The 25,217-nt window shown below is 47.3% G+C and overlaps 8 protein-coding genes across 10 annotated transcripts; 6 read left to right on the top strand and 2 right to left on the bottom strand.

The window, feature by feature from the left end:
- Positions 1-315: 315 nt before the first annotated feature.
- On the top strand, positions 316-1,552 carry LOC108143772 (nucleoporin Nup37). Its single transcript, XM_017268300.2, has 3 exons — positions 316-571; positions 637-1,045; positions 1,101-1,552. The coding sequence occupies exons 1-3, from the start codon at positions 428-430 to the stop codon at positions 1,508-1,510; spliced, it is 963 nt and encodes a 320-aa protein (XP_017123789.1). The 5' UTR covers positions 316-427; the 3' UTR covers positions 1,511-1,552.
- A 338-nt stretch (positions 1,553-1,890) lies between these two features.
- On the top strand, positions 1,891-12,470 carry LOC108143852 (E3 SUMO-protein ligase RanBP2). Of its 2 annotated transcripts, XM_041709004.1 has the most exons (7): positions 1,891-2,258; positions 3,125-6,152; positions 6,210-9,283; positions 9,703-10,224; positions 10,294-10,456; positions 10,522-11,586; positions 12,004-12,470. In XM_041709004.1, the coding sequence occupies exons 1-7, from the start codon at positions 2,187-2,189 to the stop codon at positions 12,339-12,341; spliced, it is 8,262 nt and encodes a 2,753-aa protein (XP_041564938.1). In that variant the 5' UTR covers positions 1,891-2,186; the 3' UTR covers positions 12,342-12,470. The 2 variants fall into 2 exon arrangements, with proteins under 2 accessions (XP_041564938.1, XP_017123903.1); XM_017268414.2 differs by having other exon boundaries at positions 9,703-10,456.
- A 331-nt stretch (positions 12,471-12,801) lies between these two features.
- Positions 12,802-14,688, top strand: LOC108143854 (protein RER1). Its single transcript, XM_017268416.2, has 2 exons — positions 12,802-13,340; positions 13,403-14,688. The coding sequence occupies exons 1-2, from the start codon at positions 13,272-13,274 to the stop codon at positions 13,946-13,948; spliced, it is 615 nt and encodes a 204-aa protein (XP_017123905.1). The 5' UTR covers positions 12,802-13,271; the 3' UTR covers positions 13,949-14,688.
- A 261-nt stretch (positions 14,689-14,949) lies between these two features.
- Positions 14,950-16,639, bottom strand: LOC108143853 (3-ketodihydrosphingosine reductase). Its single transcript, XM_017268415.2, has 3 exons — positions 16,314-16,639; positions 15,681-16,249; positions 14,950-15,461 (listed from the first exon to the last, which is right to left on the bottom strand). Exons 1-3 carry the CDS (start codon positions 16,528-16,530, stop codon positions 15,249-15,251), a joined length of 999 nt encoding a protein of 332 aa, XP_017123904.1. The 5' UTR covers positions 16,531-16,639; the 3' UTR covers positions 14,950-15,248.
- A 280-nt stretch (positions 16,640-16,919) lies between these two features.
- On the top strand, positions 16,920-17,495 carry LOC108144000 (peptidyl-prolyl cis-trans isomerase NIMA-interacting 4). The gene is made up of 2 exons (XM_017268619.2): positions 16,920-17,072; positions 17,143-17,495. Exons 1-2 carry the CDS (start codon positions 16,997-16,999, stop codon positions 17,457-17,459), a joined length of 393 nt encoding a protein of 130 aa, XP_017124108.1. The 5' UTR covers positions 16,920-16,996; the 3' UTR covers positions 17,460-17,495.
- On the bottom strand, positions 17,468-19,925 carry LOC108143999 (probable glutamine--tRNA ligase). Its single transcript, XM_017268618.2, has one exon. The coding sequence runs from the start codon at positions 19,864-19,866 to the stop codon at positions 17,536-17,538; it is 2,331 nt and encodes a 776-aa protein (XP_017124107.1). The 5' UTR covers positions 19,867-19,925; the 3' UTR covers positions 17,468-17,535.
- Positions 19,926-20,548: 623 nt separating this feature from the next.
- Positions 20,549-24,912, top strand: LOC108143944 (serine/threonine-protein kinase rio2). Of its 2 annotated transcripts, XM_041708976.1 has the most exons (5): positions 20,549-20,844; positions 20,901-21,279; positions 21,338-21,529; positions 21,647-22,486; positions 24,897-24,912. In XM_041708976.1, the coding sequence occupies exons 1-4, from the start codon at positions 20,637-20,639 to the stop codon at positions 22,479-22,481; spliced, it is 1,614 nt and encodes a 537-aa protein (XP_041564910.1). In that variant the 5' UTR covers positions 20,549-20,636; the 3' UTR covers positions 22,482-22,486; positions 24,897-24,912. The 2 variants fall into 2 exon arrangements, with proteins under 2 accessions (XP_041564910.1, XP_017124028.1); XM_017268539.2 differs by lacking the exon at positions 24,897-24,912 and having other exon boundaries at positions 21,647-22,579.
- LOC108143947 lies at positions 22,684-25,093 on the top strand. The gene is made up of 3 exons (XM_041708977.1): positions 22,684-22,989; positions 23,231-24,336; positions 24,897-25,093. Exons 2-3 carry the CDS (start codon positions 23,283-23,285, stop codon positions 25,091-25,093), a joined length of 1,251 nt encoding a protein of 416 aa, XP_041564911.1. The 5' UTR covers positions 22,684-22,989; positions 23,231-23,282.
- Positions 25,094-25,217: the final 124 nt, after the last annotated feature.

Below are 25,217 nucleotides of genomic sequence, written 5' to 3'. Positions count from 1 at the left end.
AAATATATAATAAAGTATTTATGCAATAAATAATACAAATATAACAAATTATATGCTTTATATTATTGCTTAAAATATAAGTATATATTAGGTGTTCAATCATTTATAATAATAGCTTTCTCCAGCCTTGTTTTATTTATTGTTTTGTTTCTCCTAATGAAAATCGTATAGCAATAAGTAAATGTATATATGTACAAAGATATGAAACTAAATAACAATAACTTTATCCAGAATTGTTTTATTTATTGTTTAGCTTCTCTTTTTGCCATTCGTCACAGTGTAAGCAAACCTTTTAGTAAATTCGTGAAATCCACGACGGTCTTACTAAAGTAAACAGATTTTGGCGCTACCGGCAATTTGTTGCATTTATCCGAATAAAAAAAAAAAGTGGGGAGATATTATTTATTAATTCAGTTAAAATTAAGAAATGCGATCTGTTACCGAGCCCGATCACACCATCCAGCTAAATGAGACCATCTACTGCTACGAGATCTGCACCAATGACTTTGCCTACAACCTGATTGCAGTGGCCCTCAAAAAACGCCTGTGTCTGATACTCGTGGGTCTGCCGGTGAGACCATAAAACTATGAAATGTTGAATTAAATTGTTTGATATAACATTAACTATTTCCACAGGAGGAGAGCGGTGAGTTTGGGTACACACACCTGCTGGACCTGGACATGGGCGACATGGATCAGCGGTGCGTCAGTGCATTAGCCTTTTCGCCGGACACCTCGCTAAATTGCACGCCCAATAATGTGACTATATGCGCCGCCTATGGGAATCAGTTGAATATATGCCGCACCGATCTGGGCCAGTTCAATACGACTCAATTGCTGCGCGGACATGGAGACTATGTGAACGATGTGGCCTGGGCTTGCGAGGGCGAACTGCTGGCCTCCGTCAGCGATGACTTCACCTGCAGATTCTGGACAACCTCAGGAGAAGGCGAGAATGTGATTACCTTCTGCCTGTCATCCGCCGGAATGTCCATCAAGAGTCACCCCGAGGATCCCAACAAGGTGCTGGTGGCGGAGAAAAAGGGTGCGGATTAATCCTATATCATCGAACCTTGTCACCAAGCAATCTCCACTTACAGGCATCATCCATCTGTACAATGTGAGGAGCAAGCAGACAGTTATCTCCGTAGAGTCACCAAAGTTTCCGCTCATGTCCGCAGATTGGGCTCAAAGCAATAGGCTTTTTATCACCTCCCTCGCTGGCGGGGATGTCGTCACCTGGGATCTTAATAGACCCTTTGTCCCAGCGGATGTAAAGCAGGTTCACGAGGACTGCGGTCGAGTTGTACGATTTGCGCCAGGATCCTCGGAAATGGTCATCGCCATGATCATTGGCCTTACGCTCAAGGTGTTTGCAGCCAAGTCCACGGTTCCATTGCTCGAGGCCTCGTTAAAGACCTTCGGTGGAATGGCCTGGCATCAGCGATTGCCGTATATCAGTGCGGTGTCGGATAGGAAACTGCTCTTCTGGAAGGTGCAAATGAAATAAAGTTCTGTATATAATAAGAATAAAAAAAAAGTGTTTATGAGATTTCTTCATTTTGCATTTTTTTACTTAATTCTGTTCTATGTGTAATATTTGTCTTGGAGAGTTTCAGTTAATGAGTATTTTCTATTAAATTAATACGCTGATCTGAATGTAATATCTTTTTGGAAAAACCAATATCGTTCAAGGACTTGGTATCTTTTAAACTGCTCTAATCGATTAATATTAAGCTGCAAATTAAATTTAAATAAGTTTCAAATTTAAATTCTTAAAAATTTTAAAACAAGACTTGATACTTCTCGCATTTTAAAATTAGATGTTAAAAATACTGACTACATGAACGAGTCGAATGCTTTAGTATTTTTGAGGGCAAATTGTGCAGCCACACTATAATTGTCAGTCCCGGTGTTGCATATGTATTTTTGTTGGCCTAGATTGCCAGGCAATATTTTAAATTAGTACTTAGCGAAATATACGACTTGATCTGTAGGAAAAAGGCGTGAACAGTGCTTATACTGTGATTGCCTAGCCGGAGCTAAGTAGTTTTCCGTTCGTAGTGTGTTAATGTTCGAGCAATCCGACTCGATCGGATGACGAGTGAGGAAGAATCGAGCGCGAAGCACATTTTTGCTAGGACGAAACTATTGCGAATTGAAAGCGTCTAGAAAACAGCACAGAAATGTTCACCACGCGAAAGGAGGTGGACGAGCAGGTTCATAAGCTGCTGGGTAAACTGCCGCCGGGAAATGAGGTAAATAAACTAGAAACGTGCATCGGAATTTCTAAAAAAAAAAATCAGTTGCGAAATCGAAGGCGCCGCCGCCATTGAAACCGCGCGGTTGTGTGCGTGCGTGTGTTTGAGTCGGCGTCATTTGGCTAGCGTTTTTTGCAATCGAAAAGAAAATTGCGCGCTTTTCTTGGGGCACAAGCAATTTGCTTATTTACCCAACGAAATAGCTTTTCTCCCATATTCAAGGCCTTTTGTTGTCCTCTCTCTCGATGTAAATCAAAATAGAAATGTGAGGTTATGTGGGCGGCAAGCAGACGCTTGTTTCAATTTACATTTACAGTCAACACTCCATATGAAGCTCGGCGTTAAATGATATTTACAGTACAGACTCGTTAAATACAAAAATAAAGTAAATGTATTCAAAGTAATAAAACGTAAACACTAAACTCTTAAGAATCACTAGTTTAAGAATATTAAACTAAAAAAAAACAATAAAATATTAAATCAAAGTTAATTTCGTCTTAATAGTTTCGAAATTTATTGGAATTCCATTGCTGTGCCTGACATGGTTTGCAATAAAATCAAGAATAATGCCAACCCTCAAAATGTCCTTATTATTCCCGCTCAAATACTTTGGAATTGAACACCGGGCTTCTAAAAAAAAATGCTCTAAAGGAAAATCTTCTCACAAATTATATTACGCTCTGCAAGGGTATAAAAAGTATAAACAAGTTTTAAAGGCATTATGAAACCCAATTTGTTTCTGTACTCTTATAGATGAACTAATAAATCCAACATAACTTTCGCACTGGTGGCTCTTTGAATACTTATCAAAAAGATTGTTGTATGTTTTTTACTTGACTTATCTCTGAAAAATTTATTTTCAGCGTGATATAAAGGGTTTGACAGTGGCCCGTCTGTACAATAAGATCCAGGAGTACCCCAAGGCCATCGAGTATCTGAACAGCTATCTGAGGGTCAAGGACGAGGCTGTGGCCCACAAGCTGATCGCGCTCTGCTACTCCAAGCTCAAGACTCCGGATCTGCAGAAGGCGCTGCAGCATCTACAGCGCTGCATTCAGCTTAATCCGCGGCAGCATGATGTGATCAAGGATGCCTGCCAACTGCTGATGGACGAGAAGAGCAACTTCAACACGGAGCAGGCCAAGTATTGGCTAGATCTGGCAGCTGGCGAGGATTTGAGCGACAACGAACTGGTCTTCGCTCTGCGCATGCGGGTGAATCTCAAGGAAAGCAACGGCGGTGTAGGAGACGGTGTTGCCGACGGTGAGGACAACACCATGGAGCTGCTCATGCATAAGGAGCTGCAGATACGTCCCCATGATGTGAATGCGCGAGTGCGATTGCTGCGAAACTATGTGGAGAAAAAGAAACTGGATCAGGCCTTTAACTACGCTTTCAAAGCGGAACTGGAGGCCAAGGGCTGTACGAGTCAGTCGAGCGAATGGTACGAGGTGGTCTGGCTGATGCTCACGAAGATCGAGCTGACCAAGGATGTGAAGAAGAACTGGCGCTTCTGGCAGCTGGCCCTCCACGCCCTCGATCGCCTCATGCAGCTCAGTCTGGAGGCGGCCAATGGCTTGGCGGATAGCAGTAGCTCGCTGTTTCGACTCGATCAGTATCTGCACAAGTTCAGCAATGTGATAGAGCGAGCGGGCGATGCCCCGCAGCGGGAACTTCATCAGTCCTGTGCCGAGCATTACACCGGTCAGCTGCTGCTTCACGCGGTGGCGCTGATCTTCAAGCGGGAGCTGCTGGGCAATAAGAACAAGTGGATGAGCACACTGCGGTCGGTGCTGCCGCTTCTGCTCCTTGGCTTCCAGGTGCAACCGCTCCAGGAGGCGCATGCCCACCACTGGATGAAGCACTGCGATGCGGAGCAGAAGCAGCTGATGCAGCTGTGGCGCCAACAGGGCGCCTTCCGTTGCGCTCAGCTGGGACGCACGCTGCTCGGCTGTCTGGAACGCTCACGGACGGACAACGAGAACCAAAAGGAGAACAACAACCACAATGAGAACCAAGTCCCCGCCCAGACGCTTTCCGGATTATTTGGCGACTCCGAGGAGCTGCTGTCCTGCGCCCACCAACAGTGTCTGGACAAGAGTTGGCGCCGTCAGCTCTACCAACTGCTCTTCACCCACGCCGAACACAAGCTCAAGGACCAGTCCTCGCATCTGGTGCATCATCCGCGGCTGCAGCTGCCACTTTTCGAGTGGCCCAATCTGGCGGAGATTGAGACCTGCGAACAGCAGGCTTTGTTGCTGCCGCCGCAGTCCTTGGCCCAACATGTCTACCTGGCGTTGGGCACCGAACCTGACAACCTAGGAGAAGCTCCACGGGTCCTATTCTACGAGGGCTTCCGGCGGGATGTGAAGCAGAACCTTAACTACTGCGGCCACGACTCGATCAGCCAGTTGGATGTGGACCTCTACCTCTATGCCACCGTTATCCAAACCCAGCGGCGATTGCAGCTCCAGCGAGAGGCGTACGACAGCTGCAACTTGGGCAATCGCAATGCCGCCACCCGGCCGCACATGATGCCATATGCCAATCTTGTAAGCCAGCTGGCCGCATCGGAGCAGAGCAACTGGTGGGATTTGGTGCTGCGGCTGCACCGGAACCAGCTGACCACCGAGGGCAATCGGGCCGAGCAACGAGCCCAGTTGCAAGTGGGATTGGAGGCGGTACGTGGGATAAATGGACCCAAGGCGGATACAATCATCATCTTCCGACTGGGAAAGATCCTGCAGTCTCGCGCGGATCGAGCTACTCTTGAGGCACGTATCGACGCCCTATACCGGCAAGGATTCACAATGCTGCGCCGCCAGCAGACCCAGCAACTGGATCCCTTCGTACGCATCTTCAAGTACGGATCCGCTGCCTCAACGTCAGCTTGGCAGGAGCTTCAATCGCTGGCCGAGCATGCCGTAACCTACCTCAGCGCCAAGATGTTCAAGGCAGGCCAGTACGAGCAGTTTGTCGACGAGGTGAGGGGCCTGAATCTGCCCATGGCCACCTACATGCAAGCGGATGCGTATCGCCTGCTTGAGGATTCCGGCAAGACGGCACGCGTTTCCCGGGCTCGTTTCTCGGAGCGACGGCAGGAGTGCCTGCAGCAGACGCAGCAGCTGCTGCGAAACGACACTAAACACCCACTGAACACGGTTATCCAACGCGAGCTGCGACGTAGCCAGCAGAATCGCAGTATTCAGGGCATGAGCGACAGCTTCGGTAGCCCCGATGTGCACAACAATTCCTCCACCTACGAGGATGCCGAGGATGATTTCTATTCCGGTGCTGCCTTGTCTGCCAATCGATCGCGTCGCCAACTGGAACCCCAAGCTCCAGTGACCCCAATTGTTGTGGCCCAACCGAGTCTCGAGATGGAACAGACTGTCAAGCAGATCAGTAAATCACTGTGTGTCCTTAAGGATGATGTGAGCGTGGGCATGGAAGCCATGCGGCAGGAAATCAAAACCCTTACGGAAAAGTTCACTGGTCTGGAGGATCTGCTCAAGAAGATCAAGATCAGCAGTCGAGACACGCCGACGCGGGATGTGGATCCCGCCTCCGCTTTGGGATTGGATGATCTCTTCATCATTGAGGATGCACTGGCAGAGCACCAGCAGCAACAGCAGCAGCAGCACCACCATCACAACCAAGCTGCAGTGCATCAGGCGGTTCCCAATCCGTACGGCGGACCCACCGCTGGCTTCTACAATGGCGTACCGAACACACCTTCTGCTCAGGATCGCTTTCTGCCGGGACCCTATGGCAGTCCCATGTTCAACCAGAACCAGATGTATAGCTACTATGCTGCTCAGGCTCAAGCACAAGCCCAGTTCTTGCGTACTCCGCCAGCTCCAGGCTCGATTCCACCACCCAATATGTTTGGTAAGTCCTTAGGATTCAAAATCCATAGGCATATTTTTAATGTTTCATTTTGTGTAGGTCCCCGGAATCCGAACTTTGGACTGCCCAGCATATTTCCACCACCGACAGGGCCTTCGGTGGCACCCTACATCGATGCAATGGGCAACTTTACCCAGCCGCCTCCAAGTCTGATACCGCCACCAGCTCAACCAGCTCCGGCACCTGCTCCTCTGAGTCTACTGGAGCAGAAACCAGCGGCTGCTGCCTTGCCCACTCCCGGCTTTTTCAACCCTTCTGCGCCGGGCTTTGGAGCTTCACCCATTCAGGTGCCGCAGTCCAAGCCCTTGAGTGTTCCAACTGCGCCAGTTCCTGCTGCTGCAATTGTGAATCCTCCAGTGCCAGTTGCTGTTCCTGCTCCTGCTCCTATTCAGATACCCCAAGCGGTGGCTCCTACGCTGCCCGCACCTGCAGTAAGTGTTCCGGCGATGTTTAACCGGGCCTTGAACAACCAGCCCGTGGAAAAAGAGCCGCCAGCCAATGTGGTCATCACCAGCTCTGATCCGTTGCCAAAGCCGACGAGTGCCAGTGTCCAGCCCACTTTGAGTGTGACTATTCCAGCACAGCATATCAAGCCCAGTTTGGTGCAGGCCCCGGAACAACAGGCACAGCAACAGCCACAGCCACAGCCGGTGGTTCCAGCTCCCACGGCAGCATTCAGCTTTAACTTCGGCACTAAATCCTCGGAAAGTCCATTCTCTTTCAAGTCGCAGGTGGCCAAAGCAGCTGCCGAAAAACAATTGGAACAAGAACGAGAGACAGCGGCAGAATTGAACCAAAGCGGAGCTAGTGATCCGAACAAGAGTCTGCAGCAAGCAGACATTTCCGCAGCGGATGACTACGATGCCCGGCCCGACTTCCAGGCCATCATTCCGCTGCCCGACGAAGTGGAGGTGCGCACCGGCGAGGAGGACGAGGATGTCAAGTTCAGCAGCCGCTCCAAGCTATTCCGCCACGCGGACAAGGAGTGGAAGGAGCGCGGCACTGGTTTGATTAAGATTCTGTGCGACAAGGCCACTGGTGTGTCGCGCGTCCTAATGCGTCGCGATCAGACCCACAAGGTGTGTGCCAATCACAAGATCACTGCGGACATGAGCCTGGCCACAGCCAGCCAGGACAAGGAGAAGAAGTCATTCCTGTGGGTGGCCAATGACTTTGCCGATGAGCAAGTGAGGCTGGAGAAGTTCCTGGTGCGATTTAAAACCGCCGAGGTGGCTGAGGAGTTCAGGTTGGCCTTTACTAATGCCAGTCAGGCGGCGGCAAAGTTGGAGAAGGCAAAGCCGGTAGAAAAAGTAGCTCAGAAACCCGTGGAAACCAAGGAAGCAGTTGCTCCTGCCGCATTCAGTCCTCCCAAGAGCTTTTTGACCAGCACTCCGGCTCCCAATTCCCTCTTTGGCAAGCCGCAGGAGCAGACGAAACCTGATCCTGTACCAGCAGCTCCAGCAGCGGTGGCCAAATCACTGTTTGGAACCCTATCGGGGGTTGTTGCCGCACCTCCTGCAGCAACAGCGCCCTCGGCTCCTGCGCCTTTTGCCAACTTTAGCTTCACGGGAAATGGAACCTCCTCAGGCTTCGGTGGTGGATCCACGGCATCTCCGTTTGGCAATTTATCTTTTGGTGGCGTTTCCGCCGTTGGCACCAGCAACACCGACAACAGCACACTCTTCACCACCGCTTTGGTCAAGGACAACACATTGCAAAGTCAGACGCCGCAGGCACAGCTAAACAAATCCGCCACCTCGGACGCTGAGGAGGACTATGTGCCCACTGCCCAGTTTGCGCCGGTGATTGCCCTACCCGAACTGGTGGAGGTTGTGACCGGGGAGGAGAACGAGGACGTGCTCTTCGAGCACCGGGCCAAGCTTCTGCGTTGGGACAGGCAGGCCAATGAGTGGAAGGAACGCGGTCTAGGAAATATGAAGATTCTGCGCGATCGTACCGATCCCAACCTGGTGCGTCTGCTAATGCGACGCGAGCAGGTTCACAAGCTGTGCTGCAATCAGCGTCTGATGCCTGAGACCAAGTTCACTGCCGCAACGAACATCAAGGCAGCCGTCACATGGGCTGGTCCGGATTACTCGGATGAGGAGTTGACTGCCGTTTTGCTGGCCGTGCGCTTTAAGTCGACCGATGTGAGCCAGGAGTTCCTCGATGCCGTTCAGAAAGCTCAACGGAGCATTGGCAACGAACCAAAGAAACAGGACGACGCTGGAGAAAAGGAGAAAGAGAAGGAGAAGGAGAAACCAGCAAAGGGCTTCGGTGATGCCTTCAAGCCCAAGGCAGGCAGTTGGAGTTGCCAGGGCTGCTACACCAACAATGGCCAGGATCAGCTGTACTGTGTGGCCTGTCAGGAGCCCAAAGATGCCACTGTGCCGCCCAAGCCATCAACGGGCTTGGATCAAGGCAATGCTTTGAACCTCACCACCAGCTCTGCGACAAAGTTCTCCTTTGGATTTGCACCGGCAGCTCTGCCGTCCACCGGTGGATTTAGCTTTGGAGGAGCTGCCACCCAGCACAAGGAGGAGGTCAAGGCAAAGCCAGTGGTGGCAGCTGTGACCGCCTCGGCCTCAGCTCCTGCTGCACCCGCCTTTGGATTCGGAAAGACTGCTTCTAATACTGGTTTCGGGGACGCCTTTAAGCCCAAGGTGGGCAGCTGGTCGTGCTCCGGTTGCTACCTAAACAATCCCGGAGAGTCGCTTTACTGCAGCGCCTGCGAAGCGCCCAAGGACGATACTGTTCCAAAGAAGGAGAATACACTGGGGTCGGGACTTACTCTGCCCGCCTCTTCGCAGTTTAACTTTGGCTTCGGAGCTGGTAACAAGGATAACAAAGACAACAAGCCTACCGATGTGGTGGCCAGCAAGAGCAGCAATGTGTTTGGATCCTCCACCTTCAGCTTTGCGGCTCCAACCGTAGCGGCACCAGCAGCACCTGCTGGCCTGATGGGCGCCGGCAGCTTTACCTTCTCCATGCCCAAACCCAGCCAAACTCAGCCAAAGAGTCCGGCGGCGCATGAGGGCGAAGATAATGATTCCCACGAGGAGGAGGAGGAGAACAACGCTTATTTTGCACCAGTGATTCCCCTACCCGATAAGGTAAGATGACACTGTGACACTTTTTTTTGTAGGTTTTTGAAGGTACAAAGGCTCCGGCTCAGCTTGCGTTTAGATTTTTGAGCATTTGGATTTTATTTTCATGGAATTCGTTTTTTTTTTTGTTGGTAAGAACAAAAGGTTCAAAATTGCAATAATACCAAACGTTAATTGTTATGTTAGTACCAAATGTGTCTTTAATTACAAAAGTGTGAATTTGAAATGTAGCCATTTTTAATCCAGGTTTAATTCAGCTTTATTCCTGATCTTTATTATAACCAAACGCAAGCTATGCTAGAGGATCCTTAAATAGGGTTTGACCAGCTTGGATAGGTACTTTCAGAATTTCAAATACAAATTGCAGTTACATTTACCGTGTTTGCAACAAATGTTTATAAACTGACACACACACATGTTTTCAGATCGATGTGAAAACGGGGGAGGAGGACGAAGAGTTGCTGTACGTGCACAAGGCCAAGCTGTATCGACTTACGGAGGGCGAGTGGAAGGAGCGCGGCTTGGGCGATGTGAAGATACTGCGGCACAGGGAAACGAAGAAGCTGCGCGTGGTGATGCGCCGTGAGCAGGTGTTCAAGATCTGTCTCAACCATGTGCTCAGCTCGAATGTGGTGTACAAGCCGAAGAGCGAGACGTCTTGGATGTTTGCTGTTCACGACTTCAGCGAGGGTGAGAGTGTCCTCGAAAGGTTTACCCTGCGCTTCAAGAACCAGGAAGTGGCGCAGGGATTCAACAACGCGGTTAAAAAGGCCCTCGATGGAACCGCTAAACCGATAGAAGAAGGTTCGGATACAGCAGTCAGCAGCTCCACCTTAACAGCCAGTACGAGTTCTGCAGATAATCTGCTCCAGGATCATATAGGCGGGGCCAGCTGCAGAGGCTGCGATCCGGAAAAGTTCGAATTCGGCAACGCCACTTCGTCAACAGTAAGCACCTCCGCCGGCGAAGTGAACCCACCACTTCCCATGACCCTGCCCATCCTGACTCTCCCCCAGACATCATCTGTTATTCCTCCCACCTCTGCACCCGCACCCTCGATATTTAAAGCCAGTTCGTTGGGCACAACGACGAAACCTTCATCGTTCTCCAGCTTTACCAATTCACCCGCGCCGGAGGGTAGCAAACCGCCCAGCTCTGCTTTTCTATTTGGCAGCACGGGTAAGTGTTGGATTTTCTCATTTTTGTGGTAAAAAAAAAACATAGGTTTCGAAATTCCCTTACAGATAAACCACAGTCCGGAGGAACTGCTGCCACACCCTTTGCCAATCTACAAAAATCCATCTCCAGCGGAGGACAAGGCAACGTTTTGGGATCTATTTTTAGCAGCAGTGTATTGAACCAAGCTCCTGCTGACGATTCAGCGAAATCCATTTTCGGCGGTGGGGAACAAAAGAAAGAATCCCCCAACTCCATTTTCGGAGGCGTCAAGCCGGATTCCCAGACAGCAGCTAACCAAGAGGCTTCCAAGTCCATATTTGGTGGTACCGGAGGAGCACCCGTTTTCGGAGGACCAAATCCTTTTGGACTCCCAAAAGTGGAGTCGCAGGCATTGGACGGCAAAGAGGCGCCAAAGTCAATCTTTGGCGGTACCCCAAGCATTTTCGGAAGTACCAAAGTTGGGTCCCAAGCAGCACCAGCCAGCCAGGACGCCCCCAAATCCATCTTTGGTGGTAGCCCCAGCGTTTTCGGAGGATCAACCGGCGGAAGCTATGTATTTGGCAGTGGTACCGTCTTTGGACAGAAAGAGGCACCCGTCTCGTTCACAGATCTGGGCCAACAGGCAGCCCAGCCAGAAAAGGTTGCAGAGGAGACCAAGGACAAGCAGGACACGGTGGCCAGCACTACGTTTGCCGACTTGGGAAACAAGGCGGGCAGCACATTTGCCGATTTGGCCAATAAACCGGCGGGTGGCACATTTGCTGATTTCGCGAACAAGGCGACGAATGACTTTGCCAACCTGTCGGCCAATAGCCAAGGCAATCCCACGGTATTTAACAAGTCCGGCGGCGGTAGCGGTGGCTTTTACAACCTGACGCACCAGAACGCCTTCAAGAATTTCGGGTCTGCGTCGCAGACTGGCAAAAACAACGATTCCGGAGCGGCTGGAGATGGCGACGAGGATGGAGACGGCACCACCGATGACAACTACGATCCGCACTACGATCCCATTGTGGAGCTGCCGGACGAGATAGTAGTCACCACGGGAGAGGAGAACGAGACTAAGCTGTACGGCGAGCGGGCGAAGCTCTATCGTTATGACACCGAGTTAAAACAGTGGAAAGAACGAGGTAAGTTTTGGTCCCATATCCAATTAAATGCATGCAGGCTAATATTACTAAGGTGTTTTTTTTTTAAACAAATGATAACTTGGTTTCTAATAAAAACCAAGAAAACAGAGTAACCTTAGACAATTTTTGTGCCGTTACCTGCGTTTTAAATCTTAATTTTTGTCTTAATAATTCACAGAAGTACTAGAGCTTAGAACGGAAGAATACGATGATGTTAAATGTATTCTAAAATACATAAGCATTTACAAATTACAATAAATTTATAATTGAGTGTTTTCCAATTGGTCGCACATTCAAAATTTGGAAAAGTATCAACAAATCAGTTTATTACAATAACAATTTAAACCATAGCCATTGGCATAGCTTTACTGTGAATTTTGGTGGACAGTTTTATATGTAGATTACCTTTCTCCGCAGGCGTGGGCGAGATAAAAGTGCTGGAGCACCCGGAGCTGCAGACATTCCGGTTGGTCATGCGGCAGGAGCAGATCCACAAGCTAGTGCTGAACATGAAGATCACCGGCACAATGCAGTTCGATTATATGAACGAGCAGAAGAAGAGCTTCCTGTGGGCTGGCTACAACTACGCCGTGGACGCAGAGGGCAAGGTGGGCACCGAGGGCGTTCTGGAACGCCTGGCCTGTCGATTCGGCAAGGAAGAAACGGCCGACGTCTTTCTCAAAACGGTCAACTCCTGCGTACAACGGGCTAAGGCCTTGGACTGCGATCAGGAGGACGAGCAGGACAGCTCGTAAGGAAACTGGAACTAAATATATGTAGCATGTTTACGATTGAGTTTATAAGGTAGTCTGTCAAAAAAAGTATCGGAAATTATTGAAAATGCACAATTTTCATCTAATAATAAAAACTTTGATAAACATTAAGATTTAGTTTTCAAATAACGCTTTGTTTGCGGGGTTGTTGAACCAGTTTCAGGTCAACGAATTTATGCTATTTTGAAAATTGTATGTTGGTTATTTAAATTTTAATAGTTCACGCGCCTTCCAACAATCGATACATAAAAGAGGAGCGTGACTTGATAAAAAAAGAATAACTGTAGATATTTTAATCACATACAATTATAATTTGTTATTTGAATTAACTAAAATAAATAATTTATTTCTATGGTAAATATAAAAATTAACCCTTTACGATAGTCGCTTGAGAACCGATAGTTCCATCCCCAACTCAGCGACTATCGCACGGGCCATCGATAGTTTGACAGCCCTGCCACTGAGAGAGCATAATGACGTGGTGAACTCTGTGTGAAAAAAGAACAATAAATTGCCGACAAATCTGTAGTGTAATTAAATTAGTTACCGCATAGGATCGAGCTACATTTGGGGCTTAATAATAACAGAAATCGTAGTTCCGAAACCTTGGCAAGCGGGCTCTGGAAAACTAGAAATCTCAACACACTGACAGTCGCAAGAGCCCTACAACAAGGAGGAAGAAGAAGAAGGAGGCGAAGGCGACGACGGGCGGTTGCATAGAACATGAGAATTAGAGAATAATTAGCGATTGGAGCGCACCAGTTGGCCTGTTTTGTGTTGTGTTAGCCCCTTTCCGGCTGCCCCTGCCCCCGAAGAGGAGAACACACAGCCCTCGGAATCAATACACGTGTGCAGCGGCAACGACAACGTCAAAGTCAACATTAGAGGCCGGAATCTCATGAAAGACTAACCATGATGAACGAGGACAGCAGTGCTGCCAGTGGCGGCGGCGTTAAAAAGTTCTTTCAGCGCCTCTCACAGGTAGGATGTCCTTGTTGCCGTCAGAACTCCATATCCTAGCTAATCTCTTATCTCATCGACAGACCTACCAATCCACCTTGGACCGGAGCACACCGCACACACGGATGCGCTGGGTTTTCGCCGGATTTCTGCTACTGCTTTTCGTTCTGCGCATCTTCATCTATCAGGGCTGGTACATTGTGTGCTATGCCTTGGGCATCTACCACCTGAACCTGTTCATCGCCTTTCTGACGCCCAAAATCGATCCGGAGTTCGATCCGTATTCGCAGGACGACGAGGACGAGGGTCCCAATCTGCCCACGCGCAGCAATGAGGAATTCCGACCGTTCATACGCCGCCTGCCCGAGTTCAAGTTTTGGCTGTCGGTGGCGAAGAGCACGCTAATCGGGCTCATCTGCACCTTCTTCGATTTCTTCAATGTGCCAGTCTTCTGGCCAATCCTGGTCATGTACTTCCTCACGCTGTTCTGCATCACGATGAAGCGGCAGATCAAGCATATGATCAAGTACAAGTATTTGCCGTTTACGCGCAACAAGCCGCGCTACCAGCGGGTCAACGATATGGCGGGACCTGGACCTGGCTCCGTGGCGGCGGGCCATGCGAAGTGACAATTAGCCGCACAGACGCCGGATATGCGGGCCACGGCAGCAGGAGCGGGAGCAGGCGATCATTTGACCGCCTCTTCTGCAGCTGCAGTGCCACCATCAGCAACAGCAACAACTAGCGACAACGCGGCGACCAAGGATGTAGGGTCGCCAACTGTGGGAGGATCAACAGCAGCATCGTCCATCAAACCACCGCAGATCATTGCCATTGAGGACTACTAGAGAAGGCTACCAAAAGAACCAGAAGCATAACTTCAACCATAAATCAAGCTTATATTATGATTTCTTTCGGTTTGTGTAGCATTTTTCTTTCCACTGTTGAGTTGTCGTACGGCGTCTTGTGCTAATTATTTTGTTTAACTTTGTTTAATCTAAATGCTTGTTTAAATTTATATTTATATACAATGCTTTCTAACTATTGTAAATCCCCCCAACGATACCGAAACAGATCAGCTCTAATTTAAATTTTCACCCTAATCCTAACGATAATTTAATGTTTTTGCTATCCAAAAAGTAGAATTATTGTATTCGAAAACAAATATTTTTTGATTATCATGCTTAGATGCTATAACAATGTATGCCTAAATATATATACAAACATATATATTTTGCATTATGATTATACAATTTTTGTTAGCGTTTACTATAAAAAAGAATGTTAAAAAGGCGGATTGAAAACTGAAACTATAGGGAGTATACACTGGGTGCGTCTTATGAATAAAGAAAGACACAAGAAAACCAAAGTAATTGATTGTTTTAATTTTGACCTATTTAAAATGTTGAGTTGAGGATTTAGTGGCGTGGTATTTCTGTTTATCTAATCGCATTTTCGATCGGAGCGCCTCAATGTCGTTTGCTGTACATTATGTTATGAGTCAAGTTTTGATAAGGGGTTAATACATTTTATGTCGTTGGGCGAAATTAAACTAAAATTTTTAGATAATCAACCAATGTGTTCTTGCCCTTAATATTTTTCCTGAAAAACAGAATAATTTGCAAGCAGCTTTTTCTCTATAAAAACGTAACAATAAGATTTTATTCAAATGAAGCACACACCCAGAGGTTAAGCGCACATAGTGATGACTACAAAACACGATACAAAAATAGGGGTAACAAGTTCAGTAAGGCGTCAAAAATACATATATAAAAATGGCTGAAAAATGTGGAACTTTTGAATACTTTAAATAGCCTTGTGACATGCAATATAAATGCACTTTGTACTTTAAAATGAAAACGCTATTTAATGTACTGGGCACTTGGAATACTAAAGAGGCAACGAGACAGTAAAGGTTTCACTTGATTTCTATTCAGATCCAGCCCTGGCCTTGTCTTCTTTAGCGCATTTCCGTATGACACTATTGAAGTATTTGTGCAGCCCGTAGCTAACAAGTCGCAGTGGTCCCAAAGCGATGGCATGCAGGAGATTGGTAAAGAAGCCATCCCAAGGGAGTAGAGCCCCACCCAAAGTGGTGATCAGCCAGCTTTCTGCTCCTACCGTGGATGTGAAATTACCCTTCTGCAAAAGAGATACAAAATATTAAAGATATTATCTTAAAAAGGGCAAAATTCAATCTTCATCAAAGCTATTAATTAGATAGTATAATATTGGCTTATATTTGGTATATTCTTGTTAAGAAAATAATAAGCAAATACATTCAGACCTATGAAATTTCACTTGCTTATACATTTGTTTAAATTGCTTTGTAGAAAGATCTCCACTAAATAACCGACTCACCAAGGCATCATTGAGTATAGCTTTGGCCATAACCTCTGGCTCGATGAGACCTCCGCCCCCCGAGATTATTTTGGTCTCCCTTGGCTTGGATTTCTCCTCCTCTTCGAATCCGGGCGTATTCGTATCGCAGGGCATGGCCAATGTCACGCTGATTCCGTGCTCCCGGGATTCCATGGCTATCGTTTCAGCCATGGCTCTAAGGGCATACTTTGTGGCCGAATACGGACCATAGCCGTAGATGCCAAACATTGCTGCCTGCGAGGCTGTGATCACAATGATGCCCTCGCCAGACTTCTTCATCTTGGGCAGGACGTAGCGGGTGCAGTTGTAGGTGCCAAAGAAGTTCACGTTCATCAGCTTGTGCACATCCTGGACGGAGACCTCCTCGAACACACCGCAAATGGCCATGCCGGCGCAATTGATCAGTGTGTAAATGGGTCCGAAACTCTCCTCGATCTCGCCCAGCACCTTGGCCACCTGGTCATAGTCGCCACCAATGTCCAGGCTCCTGTACTGGAACTTTTGATCCGGTCGCTGTCGAATCACTTCCATCAGGGCCACTGCTCCGCCTAGGGAAAGAGTATTTATTTTAGATAAGGGTAATGTTTTGGGTGCGGTTTTTCAATTACTCACTTAGCATTTTTTCATCCCGTGCTATTACCGTCACATTGGCGCCCTTCATGGCGCATTCCACTGCCAGACAGAGACCGATTCCCTTGGAGCCGCCGGTGACCACCACATGACGGCCAACAATGCTCCTTGGGCGCTTGGCCATGACGAACAGGTAGACCAGAACGTGAACCAGCACCGCTATGCCCACGCAGAGCACTATCTCCCAGCTAAGTTCCATGGGGTTGAAGATAATGCCCAAATTCTATAATCTATTGTGCGAAATTGTTTAATCAGATTGGAAAAAAAAAACTGATTAGAAAGTGCAGCGATGTGTGACCGTTTGCCAAGACTGCATTCATATCGATAACTTTCAACGGCAAACTGAGTATTAAAATAGCTATTAAAAAGCTAAACACAGTCAAACAATTTTATTTAAGTCTTCAGCTATTTATTTTTTTCACATTTAAGTTACTCGTAAACTTTGTAAATCTTTTAAAATTAAGCTTTAAGGTTTTAGGAACTATTTATAATAAGTTTTGGATGCTATAAAACTGAGGGAAATTTTAATGGGAATTTATAAGTTATGTTTAAAAAAAGCTAGATTTTGTCGGGATCGATTGGCAGCACTGACCACATGTGGCAACTCCATCTGAATTTGTTGTTTACTTGGAATTAGTTTGTAATCTAGGAAATATTAAACGAAAATGCCACCGAAGAAAGATGCAAAGGGCGGCAAGGACGCGGGGAAAGGTGGCAAAAAGCCAGCCGCCGAAGACAAGTGTAAGTGCATATAGAATTCCAAAGAAAATAAGTCTTATTTCAATGACTGATTCCCACATGGGTGGTGCAGCTGCCGGCAAGGAGAAGAAAGGAGGCAATGCCGTCAAGGTGCGCCACATCCTGTGCGAAAAGCAGGGCAAGATCACCGAGGCCATGGAGAAGCTGAAGGCGGGCCAGAAGTTCCCAGAGGTGGCATCCGCATACAGCGAGGACAAGGCACGCCAGGGTGGTGATCTTGGCTGGCAAATCCGCGGAGCCATGGTCGGTCCTTTCCAGGACGCCGCCTTCGCCCTGCCCATCTCCACCGTCAACAATCCCGTGTACACAGATCCCCCGGTCAAGACCAAGTTCGGCTACCACATCATCATGGTGGAGGGAAAGAAATGAGGGCTAGCTGATTTTATAAATCGAATTTTAATGTGACACGGTTTTTGTTTCTTTTCCTGGATAACATGTACGCAAATCACTTTTTGCCTGCATCCTCTTTAAGACCCACCGTTCGGTTGAACACTATGTGCTCCGAGGTGGTGTCCGGGTCCACAGAGAAGAAGCCGATCCGCTCGAACTGGAACTTGTCGTAGATCTTGGCCTGCTGGAGCGCCCTATCCGCAAAGGCCACAGCCACCGACATGGACTGCTCGCTGATGTCGCTGAGGAAGCCGCCGGGCACCTCGTTGGGATCCTCGGGATTTCGGTGCTTGAAGAGCTGCTCGTAGAGACGCACTTCCAGCTGGATGGGCTGCGACACCCACTGAACAAAGGCCTTGGGCTTCTCGGCCTGCTCGGCAGATTGGCTGGAGCAGATGAGTTCAACTACTTGGCCCGTCGCCTTATCCTTTACAATCTCCTCCACGCTGATGACGAGTCCTGCGTGGCGCAGACCCACGGATTGCTTAGGTGACAACCGGCGGTAGCCCTTCTCGGGCTCCAACTTGAAGTCTCCCTGCTCGATGTAGATCACCTTGTCAAGGGTGATCTTGTGCGATCCCTGCTGTGGGTTCTGGGGGAAATCAGGCACATCTAACTGCACGGGCTTCGCATGCGGGAAGTTCTTGATGGTGACTTTGAGCGGTTCCAGGACAACCAAACGCCGGGGAGCTGTGACATTGAGCACATCTCGCACGGCCGCCTCAAGCATGGCGGGATCCACGGCAATCTGGGCCCCAGTGACGCCCATTTGGGCGCAGAAGTTGTTAATGGCCTCGGCGGGGAAGCCCCTCCGCCGCAGAGCCGTCAACGTAAACAGCCTGGGATCGTCCCAGTCGTGGACAATCTGCTCCGTGATCAGCTTGGCAATCTTGCGCTTCGAAACGAGGGCGTAGTTCATGTTCAGCCTGCCGTACTCCCACTGCACCGGGCAGTAGATATCGAGGGCGTTGCACAGCCAGTAGTACGAGGATCGCCGCGATTGGAACTCCTTGGTGCACAGAGAGTGGGTGATGTCCTCGATGGAGTCGCAAAGGCAATGGGTGTAATCGTAGGTGGGATAAATGCACCAGTCGGAGCCGGTTCGGTGGTGAGCGATAAACTTGATGCGATACGCCACCGGATCCATCTTGCCCTCCTCCAGGGTAACCTTCATCCGCAGCGTGGCCGCTCCCTCGTCGATCTTGCCGCGCTTCATGTCCTCGAACAGACGCAGTGACTCCTCAACGGGACGCTCCCTCCACGGACTCGGCTTGGGATTGAAGCCCTTCAGCTCCTCCGCCTTCTGGTGGCAAACGTAGGCCAGTCCCTTGTTAATCAGGACCACAGCCCACTCGTACAGCTGCTGAAAGTTGTCCGAGGAGTAGGTGATCTTGTAGGGCTTGTAGCCCAGCCACTCCACCATATCCTTGATGGCCAGAAAGAACTTCTCCTCCTCTTTCTCGGGATTGGTGTCGTCGTAGCGCAGATAACACACGCCATCGTGTGCGGCGGCGTAGCCAAAATTTATGTTGATGGCCTTGGCATGGCCAATGTGCAGAATGCCATTGGGCTCTGGGGGAAAACGGGTGTGCACTTTGCCGCCCGTCCTGGCCAAGTGCTCCTTGAGAAGTCGCTCTGTTTGCTCCGTCACCACATAGCCATCACTCTTGAAGTTCTCGCCGGGAGCATGGAAGTGCACCTTTGTCTTCATCAGTTCCGCAATCGTGGTGGCTCCGTCGGAAGCTGCCTCAGCGGCATCTTCTTGCTTGGGTTTCGCCGCCGCCTTGGGCTTCTCGTTCTGCTTGCTTGGGGGCTTCAGGTCCGCCTCCGTCTTGGGTCCCAGCAGATCAAATATCTCCACATCGATGGCCGCCTTCACGGACTTGGCATCCGCCCATTTCAGCTCGCCTCGCACATCCTGCAGGATCTTGAAGGAGTTGAAGTGATAGCGCTGCTCCAGCAAGGCATCCCTGTAGCTGGCCTTGATCTTGGCCTGCACAGTGCGTTCGATTTGCTCGGGAGTGACCACCACGCCCACGCCGCACTCCTTCTCCAGCGCCTGCAAATCGATGTTGGCCTTCAGGCTCTGGCCGCTCTTAAGCACATACTCCAGGGCCGCGTCCACGCGCTGCGTGTTGTCGAGTTTGCGCTCTACAATGTAGCGGACCAGCAGAGGCAGTTGCTCCGCCGTCTGGGGCTTCAGCTTGGTGGCCATGTGGTAGATCAGCATGCCGGTGCCATCGGTCAAAGGAGCGCCCGATGAACCTGCCGCTGCAAGCGCCAGTTGGAGATTCTTGGTCACGTTGGCATTCTTCAGGGTCTCCTTCGCCTTCTGCTCGCTCATCCCGAGCGCCTGGAATTGGGCAATCAGATCCTCGCCAGCCATGTCCGCAGTTTTTGTCTCTTTCTGATGAAATTGTGCAGGCCAAGTGTGACCGTATTGCGCCGGCCACAAAACACCAGTTGCATTCTATTCTGAAAACATTTAGCGGTTTTCCACTTGCTCAATTTTGGCTAGTGAAATTGACATTAAAAAAGTTTGCCTTGTAATTATTACATACGTGCATTTTCAATTTATGATTTATTACTTTTAAAAGTGATTCCCAGCTTTTTCAAATTTTTGTTGATATCATCTGGGCAGTCGTGAAGCTCAATTTGTATTTCGTTCTAAAAATATTGACCATCTTTTCGCAATTCACAAAAAAAATACTAGTTATTTTGGATTTCATCTGCCTCAAATTAAATTAAGAAAACATTTAAGAAACAATACATTAAAAAGTATTGTCTATGGTTTCTGCACTAATTAAAATTAAAAAAAAAAAAACAAAAAACACATTTAAGCAAATGTTGATATATAAGTACAATCTCAAATTATTAAACAAACAAATTTTAAAAAATGTTAAAGTTAGTGTAATCTTAAATTATTTAAACATTTATTCAAATAGTTTAAAAAAAAAATTTATTTCCGGAGGAACATTATTAAAGTTAAAAGTTTGGAATTACATTTTGAACATATAAATTAGTAATTATAATCGATATTTTCTAACACCACGAAAATATCGATTTCCTTCCACCCCTAGTCCGCCTGCACGTGTAAAAAGAAAACATTGATAAATGCATCGTAAAACACAGTAAAACTGCCATAATAAAGCGAAAATGGGTAAATTAAACGTGACAGTGCTGCGCTACCTCACCAAGGAGGACTTCCGCGTCCTCACGGCCATCGAGATGGGCATGAAGAACCATGAGCTGGTCCCTGGACCCTTGGCCGCAGCCATTGCAAATCTGAAGACGGGTGGAGTCCACAAGTTGCTCAAGGAGCTCTGTAAGCACAAGCTGCTGGCCTACGAGCGCGGCAAAAAGTGTAAGTGTGACTCAGATGGTAATTCCCTTAATTAACCTATTTAAAATGCTCCATAGATGATGGATACCGCCTGACCAACACGGGCTACGATTATTTAGCTCTGAAATCCCTCACCTTGCGGGGATCGGTGAGTTCCTTTGGCAACCAGATTGGCATCGGCAAGGAGTCCAACATCTATGTGGTGGCCGATGAGGAGGGCACTGCCATTTGCCTGAAACTCCACCGATTGGGACGCACTTGCTTCCGGAATGTGAAAGCCAAGAGAGACTACCATGGACGCCGGCACAAGGCCTCCTGGTTGTACTTGTCTCGCATTTCGGCCACCCGTGAGTTCGCCTACATGTCCGCTCTGTACGATCGCGGATTTCCCGTCCCCAAACCCATCGACTTCAATCGCCACTGCGTTTTAATGGATCTCGTCAAGGGCTGGCCCATGTAATATGGCTTTTTTCTAATTATTGCAATTGCTTGAATATGGATTTCTCCATTGCAGGACCCAAGTTCATGAGCTGCTGGATGCTCCGCAGGTCTACGATGATCTTATGAATCTAATTGTTCGCCTGGGAAACTCAGGAGTCATCCATGGTGATTTTAATGAGTTTAATTTAATGGTGACCGACGACGGCAAACCCATACTTATTGATTTTCCTCAGATGATGTCCACCTCGCATGAGAATGCTGAATTGTAAGTATCTTGGGATTGGTTACTCTCGTTTTTATTTTATATTTATTTTTTCAGTTTTTATCTGTTCTGAACCTAGTTTATTTTTCTTTACTTAACTAATACCTTACTCTGTTGCAGCTTCTTCGATCGCGATGTAAATTGCGTGCGTGAAATGTTCCGTCGCAAATTTGGCTACGAAAGCGAAGACTACCCCAAGTTCAGCGATTTGGTGCGTGAAGATGACCTGGACGCCGAGGTTCATTGTACGGGCTATGGTTTCACCAAGGAGATGGAGCAGGATCTGCTTGAGGAGTACGGAATGGTGGAGAAACTAGATGATGACGAGGAAGAGGATGTTCAAGAGGAGGAGGAGCCGCCCACTTTGGTTACTGCGGCAGCTGTTGAAATTGACGAATGTCGACGTCAGGTGGAGAACGAGGTGTCCTACAGTGAGACCAAGCCCACACAAAAGTCCAATGATGCAGTGCGTCGCTATATTGAATCGTGTACGCAGTATCTGGGTAATCTGGCCGTAGGTCCAGAGGTTCCCGATCAGACACTGCCCAAGAAAGTGGAAGTTTCCCTGCCTGCCGAAACTACAGAGGTTATTCCAGCCGTTCTTGAAGTTTCCGCTGCACCCAGTGCTTCGGAAGATGCCAGGTCCATCAGTTCCAACGATCTGGACACCGATGAAGTGCCCGAGTTGGTGGGCCTGGATCCCAACTCTCGCATGTATCGCCTAAAAATGGTCGAGCAGATGCTAAATGATGCCAGAAGTCAGCGCTCGTACTCCACCACAACCAGCACGATAGCTCCGTCCGTGATCACCGACCGGATACGTCGCAACATGGACATCAAGGAGAAGCGGGAGCAGCGCAAGAAGTGTGTGGCCAAGGGAGAAGCCAGTGCTGTTCATCGTCATCGCAAGGAGAACAAGGATGTGGTGAAGGAATACGCCGGCTGGGACTTTTAGATCAGGTTAGACCTGAAAATCTATTTGATAATAGATAAATATTTCTTACTCCCTCTAGTGATATGTAAATGTATAATAAAACAGCTATTCGTTTTGAACTTGTTGTCCATATTTGTTTGGCAGTTAGTTCACTGCATTCTTCCCCTTCTAATCAGTTTGGTTTCGCGTGATTATGTTTATAATAGCACCATAAAATACAAAGACAAAGTTTCTTTATCCACTGTTATCTCTAGCTAAACAAGTATCGCCATTATTCGGGCGTGCAGTGCATTGTAAAATACTACTATCGCTTTTAAGCAGTTTAGCCGTTCTGTAACCGGTCAGTAAGGTGTTCAAATTATTTCCAGGTATGCCAGTTAGCTGTCTGTTAAAACAATTTCGAATGCTCTTTTAAAGAAACATTTTAAAACAGTCTGATTAAAAGTCATATAATTTCAAAAACAAGCCATCTAAAGAACAATTTCGAATGGTGAATAACTTAATAACAAACACCTTGAAACATTAGCAGGTAAAAAAAACTAGTTAACCATCTCATCAAACCACTTCCAAAACTAGCTAATCCTTAAAAATGTCCTAATGGTGATTTCCGAATGCTAGCCATTACGTTTACTCTGAATCAGAATAAGATCAATTTTGGATAGCATTAGTTTGACTGTCTTTTCCTTCCAATGCGTTCAAGCTAAGGCAAAATTACTTAACTGCGGACAACAACAACGCAAGTTATCATTTTTATCATTACTCCCCTGCAGCCCTATAAAAGAAGTAGTCAGAAACCCCTTAAGTTACAGTAAGGAACACACAATGCCTGAGGAAAAGACTTATCCGGTACCCAGCTGGCTCACTAAAGACTATGTCCAGGAAAAGCTGCGTGCATACTTCAAATCCGACACCCTTAAGTTGGAGAAATTGCACATCAAGCCGGCCATTGCGAAGGGAAAAAACTACGCCACCGTCATGACCCGCATCAATGTGGAGTTCACCACGAAGGAATCAGTGGAAAAGAAGGCCACCAACTTCCTGATAAAGACCACATTCACCAAAGATCCGGCTGCCCATGTGTTTATAAAATATGGGGTTTACACTCGGGAGATGGACATGTACCAAAGGATTTTGCCCAAGATAGGAAAGTTGGTGAAGGAGGAAATCCAGGATCCTCGAAGGCTTTTTGCGGGCACTGTTATCGTCGATAGGGAGACGGATTCGCTTATATTCGAAGACCTAACGCTGGAGCACTACAAAGTGGCCTGCCGGGTAAGAAAACTGGATCTGGAGCACACTCATTTGGTGCTGGAAAAGTTGGCCGAGTTCCATGCCGCCGGAGCAGTTCTGGCCGAAAGAGAATTGGGGATCTTCAGAGAGAACTATGACCGTGGGTTTTACAACAAATATACGAGGGGTTACCAGCCGGTCATGACGAATCTCTTGAAGGCCCTCTCGCGATCCCTAAACTTGGATAAGGAGCTCCGCCAACGCTACCAGGCGAAGATCGACCGACTTATCAACCATGTGATGGTCTATGGAGAGCGATCGACTACCAACAATCCAGGGGACTTTTTAACCCTGGCCTATGGAGATCTTTGGACCACAAACGTAATGTTCCAGTACGATGATGAAGGTCACCCCACCAATGCCATCTTCATTGACTTTCTGTTTAGCGTGTGGAACTCTCCGGCAATCGATCTGCACTATTTTTTCTCCACATCCATACACGACAACCTTCGACTCCTAAATCAGCCAGCATTGATACAGTTTTACTACTACAAACTGAAGGAGTACTTACTTAAAGTCAAGTACTCGGGTCATATTCCCAGTTTGTTTGACTTTCAATTACAGTTCCGGAAAAGAGCCTTCTATGGTAGGTAGATGGATAGACATAACATATTTTAGTTTCTGCACTGGAAAAACCCGTGTAATCAAACATTTAGTTATTTAAAATAAGAACACAGTAAATTAGTTTTAAAATTTTTGGAATAGATTTAAATATCTAAAAGTCTAATTTAAAGCTATTTAAATAAAGTATTTATTTATAATATTAAAAACAATAATATCCAATTGCATGATTTAATATTAAGTTTTAGATTGCAATTAGAAAATATTTTCTATTTGATTTATTTTCCACATATTTCATTTAAATATGGATTAAATTTAAATTTGTTTAGTCAGATCTTAAAACCAAATTCAAAAACAGTTATATAAAAAAACTTAAAAAAAATGGTGATATTTAAAATCACTTAAAATTGCAATGAATGACAGTCAAAGCGATAAATATTTAAATTGAACAGAAAGTATTTGAATTTACTACTTTTTTTTACCAGTGTACATATAGTGTTTTTAACTCACTTAGAACCCAATTATTATTTTATGTTTAACTGAAATATGAAATATAACGTTTTGGATTCCATTTTATTATTGCAGCTGTTTTTGCTTCTCCGATGTTCGAACCCTTTATGGTGTACAATGGCAAGGAGGAGCCTTCCCTAGAGCAGGTTATTTCTGAGGACAGCAGTGGGATAAGGTTTAAGGACGACGTTTTTCAGCAGGAGGGTCTCCGAAAAAGGCTTCATCTCACACTTCCCCATCTGGAGCAATGGGGATTACTGGATGACATGTAATCATTTTGCTTACACTCTGTAAAAATTTACCGTAAGCTTTCTAAAATAATAAATCAGATAGCAGCCACCTTAATCTCTACATCTTAGTCTCTAGATTTTTATGACTTCATAAAATGTAAAAGAT

The sequence above is a fragment of the Drosophila elegans genome, unplaced genomic scaffold (assembly GCF_018152505.1).
Source record: "Drosophila elegans isolate 14027-0461.03 unplaced genomic scaffold, ASM1815250v1 contig_468, whole genome shotgun sequence".
Taxonomy (NCBI): domain Eukaryota; kingdom Metazoa; phylum Arthropoda; class Insecta; order Diptera; family Drosophilidae; genus Drosophila; species Drosophila elegans.
This window is presented reverse-complemented; position numbering and strand designations above follow the sequence as displayed.

What these genes read in the sequence shown, in the direction of transcription:
- LOC108143772 (XM_017268300.2), top strand. Translation starts at nt 428, where the DNA reads ATGCGATCTGTTACCGAGCCCGATCACACCATCCAGCTAAATGAGACC. An exon ending in TGATACTCGTGGGTCTGCCG is followed by an intron (nt 572 to 636) that starts GTGAGACCATAA and finishes CTATTTCCACAG; the next exon opens with GAGGAGAGCGGTGAGTTTGG. An exon ending in GCTGGTGGCGGAGAAAAAGG is followed by an intron (nt 1,046 to 1,100) that starts GTGCGGATTAAT and finishes CTCCACTTACAG; the next exon opens with GCATCATCCATCTGTACAAT.
- LOC108143852 (XM_017268414.2), top strand. Translation starts at nt 2,187, where the DNA reads ATGTTCACCACGCGAAAGGAGGTGGACGAGCAGGTTCATAAGCTGCTG. An exon ending in TGATTCCCCTACCCGATAAG is followed by an intron (nt 9,284 to 9,702) that starts GTAAGATGACAC and finishes ACATGTTTTCAG; the next exon opens with ATCGATGTGAAAACGGGGGA. An exon ending in TTTTCTATTTGGCAGCACGG is followed by an intron (nt 10,457 to 10,521) that starts GTAAGTGTTGGA and finishes ATTCCCTTACAG; the next exon opens with ATAAACCACAGTCCGGAGGA.
- LOC108143854 (XM_017268416.2), top strand. Translation starts at nt 13,272, where the DNA reads ATGATGAACGAGGACAGCAGTGCTGCCAGTGGCGGCGGCGTTAAAAAG. An exon ending in TCTTTCAGCGCCTCTCACAG is followed by an intron (nt 13,341 to 13,402) that starts GTAGGATGTCCT and finishes TCTCATCGACAG; the next exon opens with ACCTACCAATCCACCTTGGA.
- LOC108143853 (XM_017268415.2), bottom strand. Translation starts at nt 16,530, where the DNA reads ATGGAACTTAGCTGGGAGATAGTGCTCTGCGTGGGCATAGCGGTGCTG. An exon ending in ACGGGATGAAAAAATGCTAA is followed by an intron (nt 16,250 to 16,313) that starts GTGAGTAATTGA and finishes CTCTTTCCCTAG; the next exon opens with GCGGAGCAGTGGCCCTGATG. An exon ending in CTATACTCAATGATGCCTTG is followed by an intron (nt 15,462 to 15,680) that starts GTGAGTCGGTTA and finishes TCTCTTTTGCAG; the next exon opens with AAGGGTAATTTCACATCCAC.
- LOC108144000 (XM_017268619.2), top strand. Translation starts at nt 16,997, where the DNA reads ATGCCACCGAAGAAAGATGCAAAGGGCGGCAAGGACGCGGGGAAAGGT. An exon ending in GCCAGCCGCCGAAGACAAGT is followed by an intron (nt 17,073 to 17,142) that starts GTAAGTGCATAT and finishes TGGGTGGTGCAG; the next exon opens with CTGCCGGCAAGGAGAAGAAA.
- LOC108143999 (XM_017268618.2), bottom strand. Translation starts at nt 19,866, where the DNA reads ATGGCTGGCGAGGATCTGATTGCCCAATTCCAGGCGCTCGGGATGAGC.
- LOC108143944 (XM_041708976.1), top strand. Translation starts at nt 20,637, where the DNA reads ATGGGTAAATTAAACGTGACAGTGCTGCGCTACCTCACCAAGGAGGAC. An exon ending in CTACGAGCGCGGCAAAAAGT is followed by an intron (nt 20,845 to 20,900) that starts GTAAGTGTGACT and finishes AATGCTCCATAG; the next exon opens with ATGATGGATACCGCCTGACC. An exon ending in TCGCATGAGAATGCTGAATT is followed by an intron (nt 21,530 to 21,646) that starts GTAAGTATCTTG and finishes ACTCTGTTGCAG; the next exon opens with CTTCTTCGATCGCGATGTAA.
- LOC108143947 (XM_041708977.1), top strand. Translation starts at nt 23,283, where the DNA reads ATGCCTGAGGAAAAGACTTATCCGGTACCCAGCTGGCTCACTAAAGAC. An exon ending in CCGGAAAAGAGCCTTCTATG is followed by an intron (nt 24,337 to 24,896) that starts GTAGGTAGATGG and finishes TTATTATTGCAG; the next exon opens with CTGTTTTTGCTTCTCCGATG.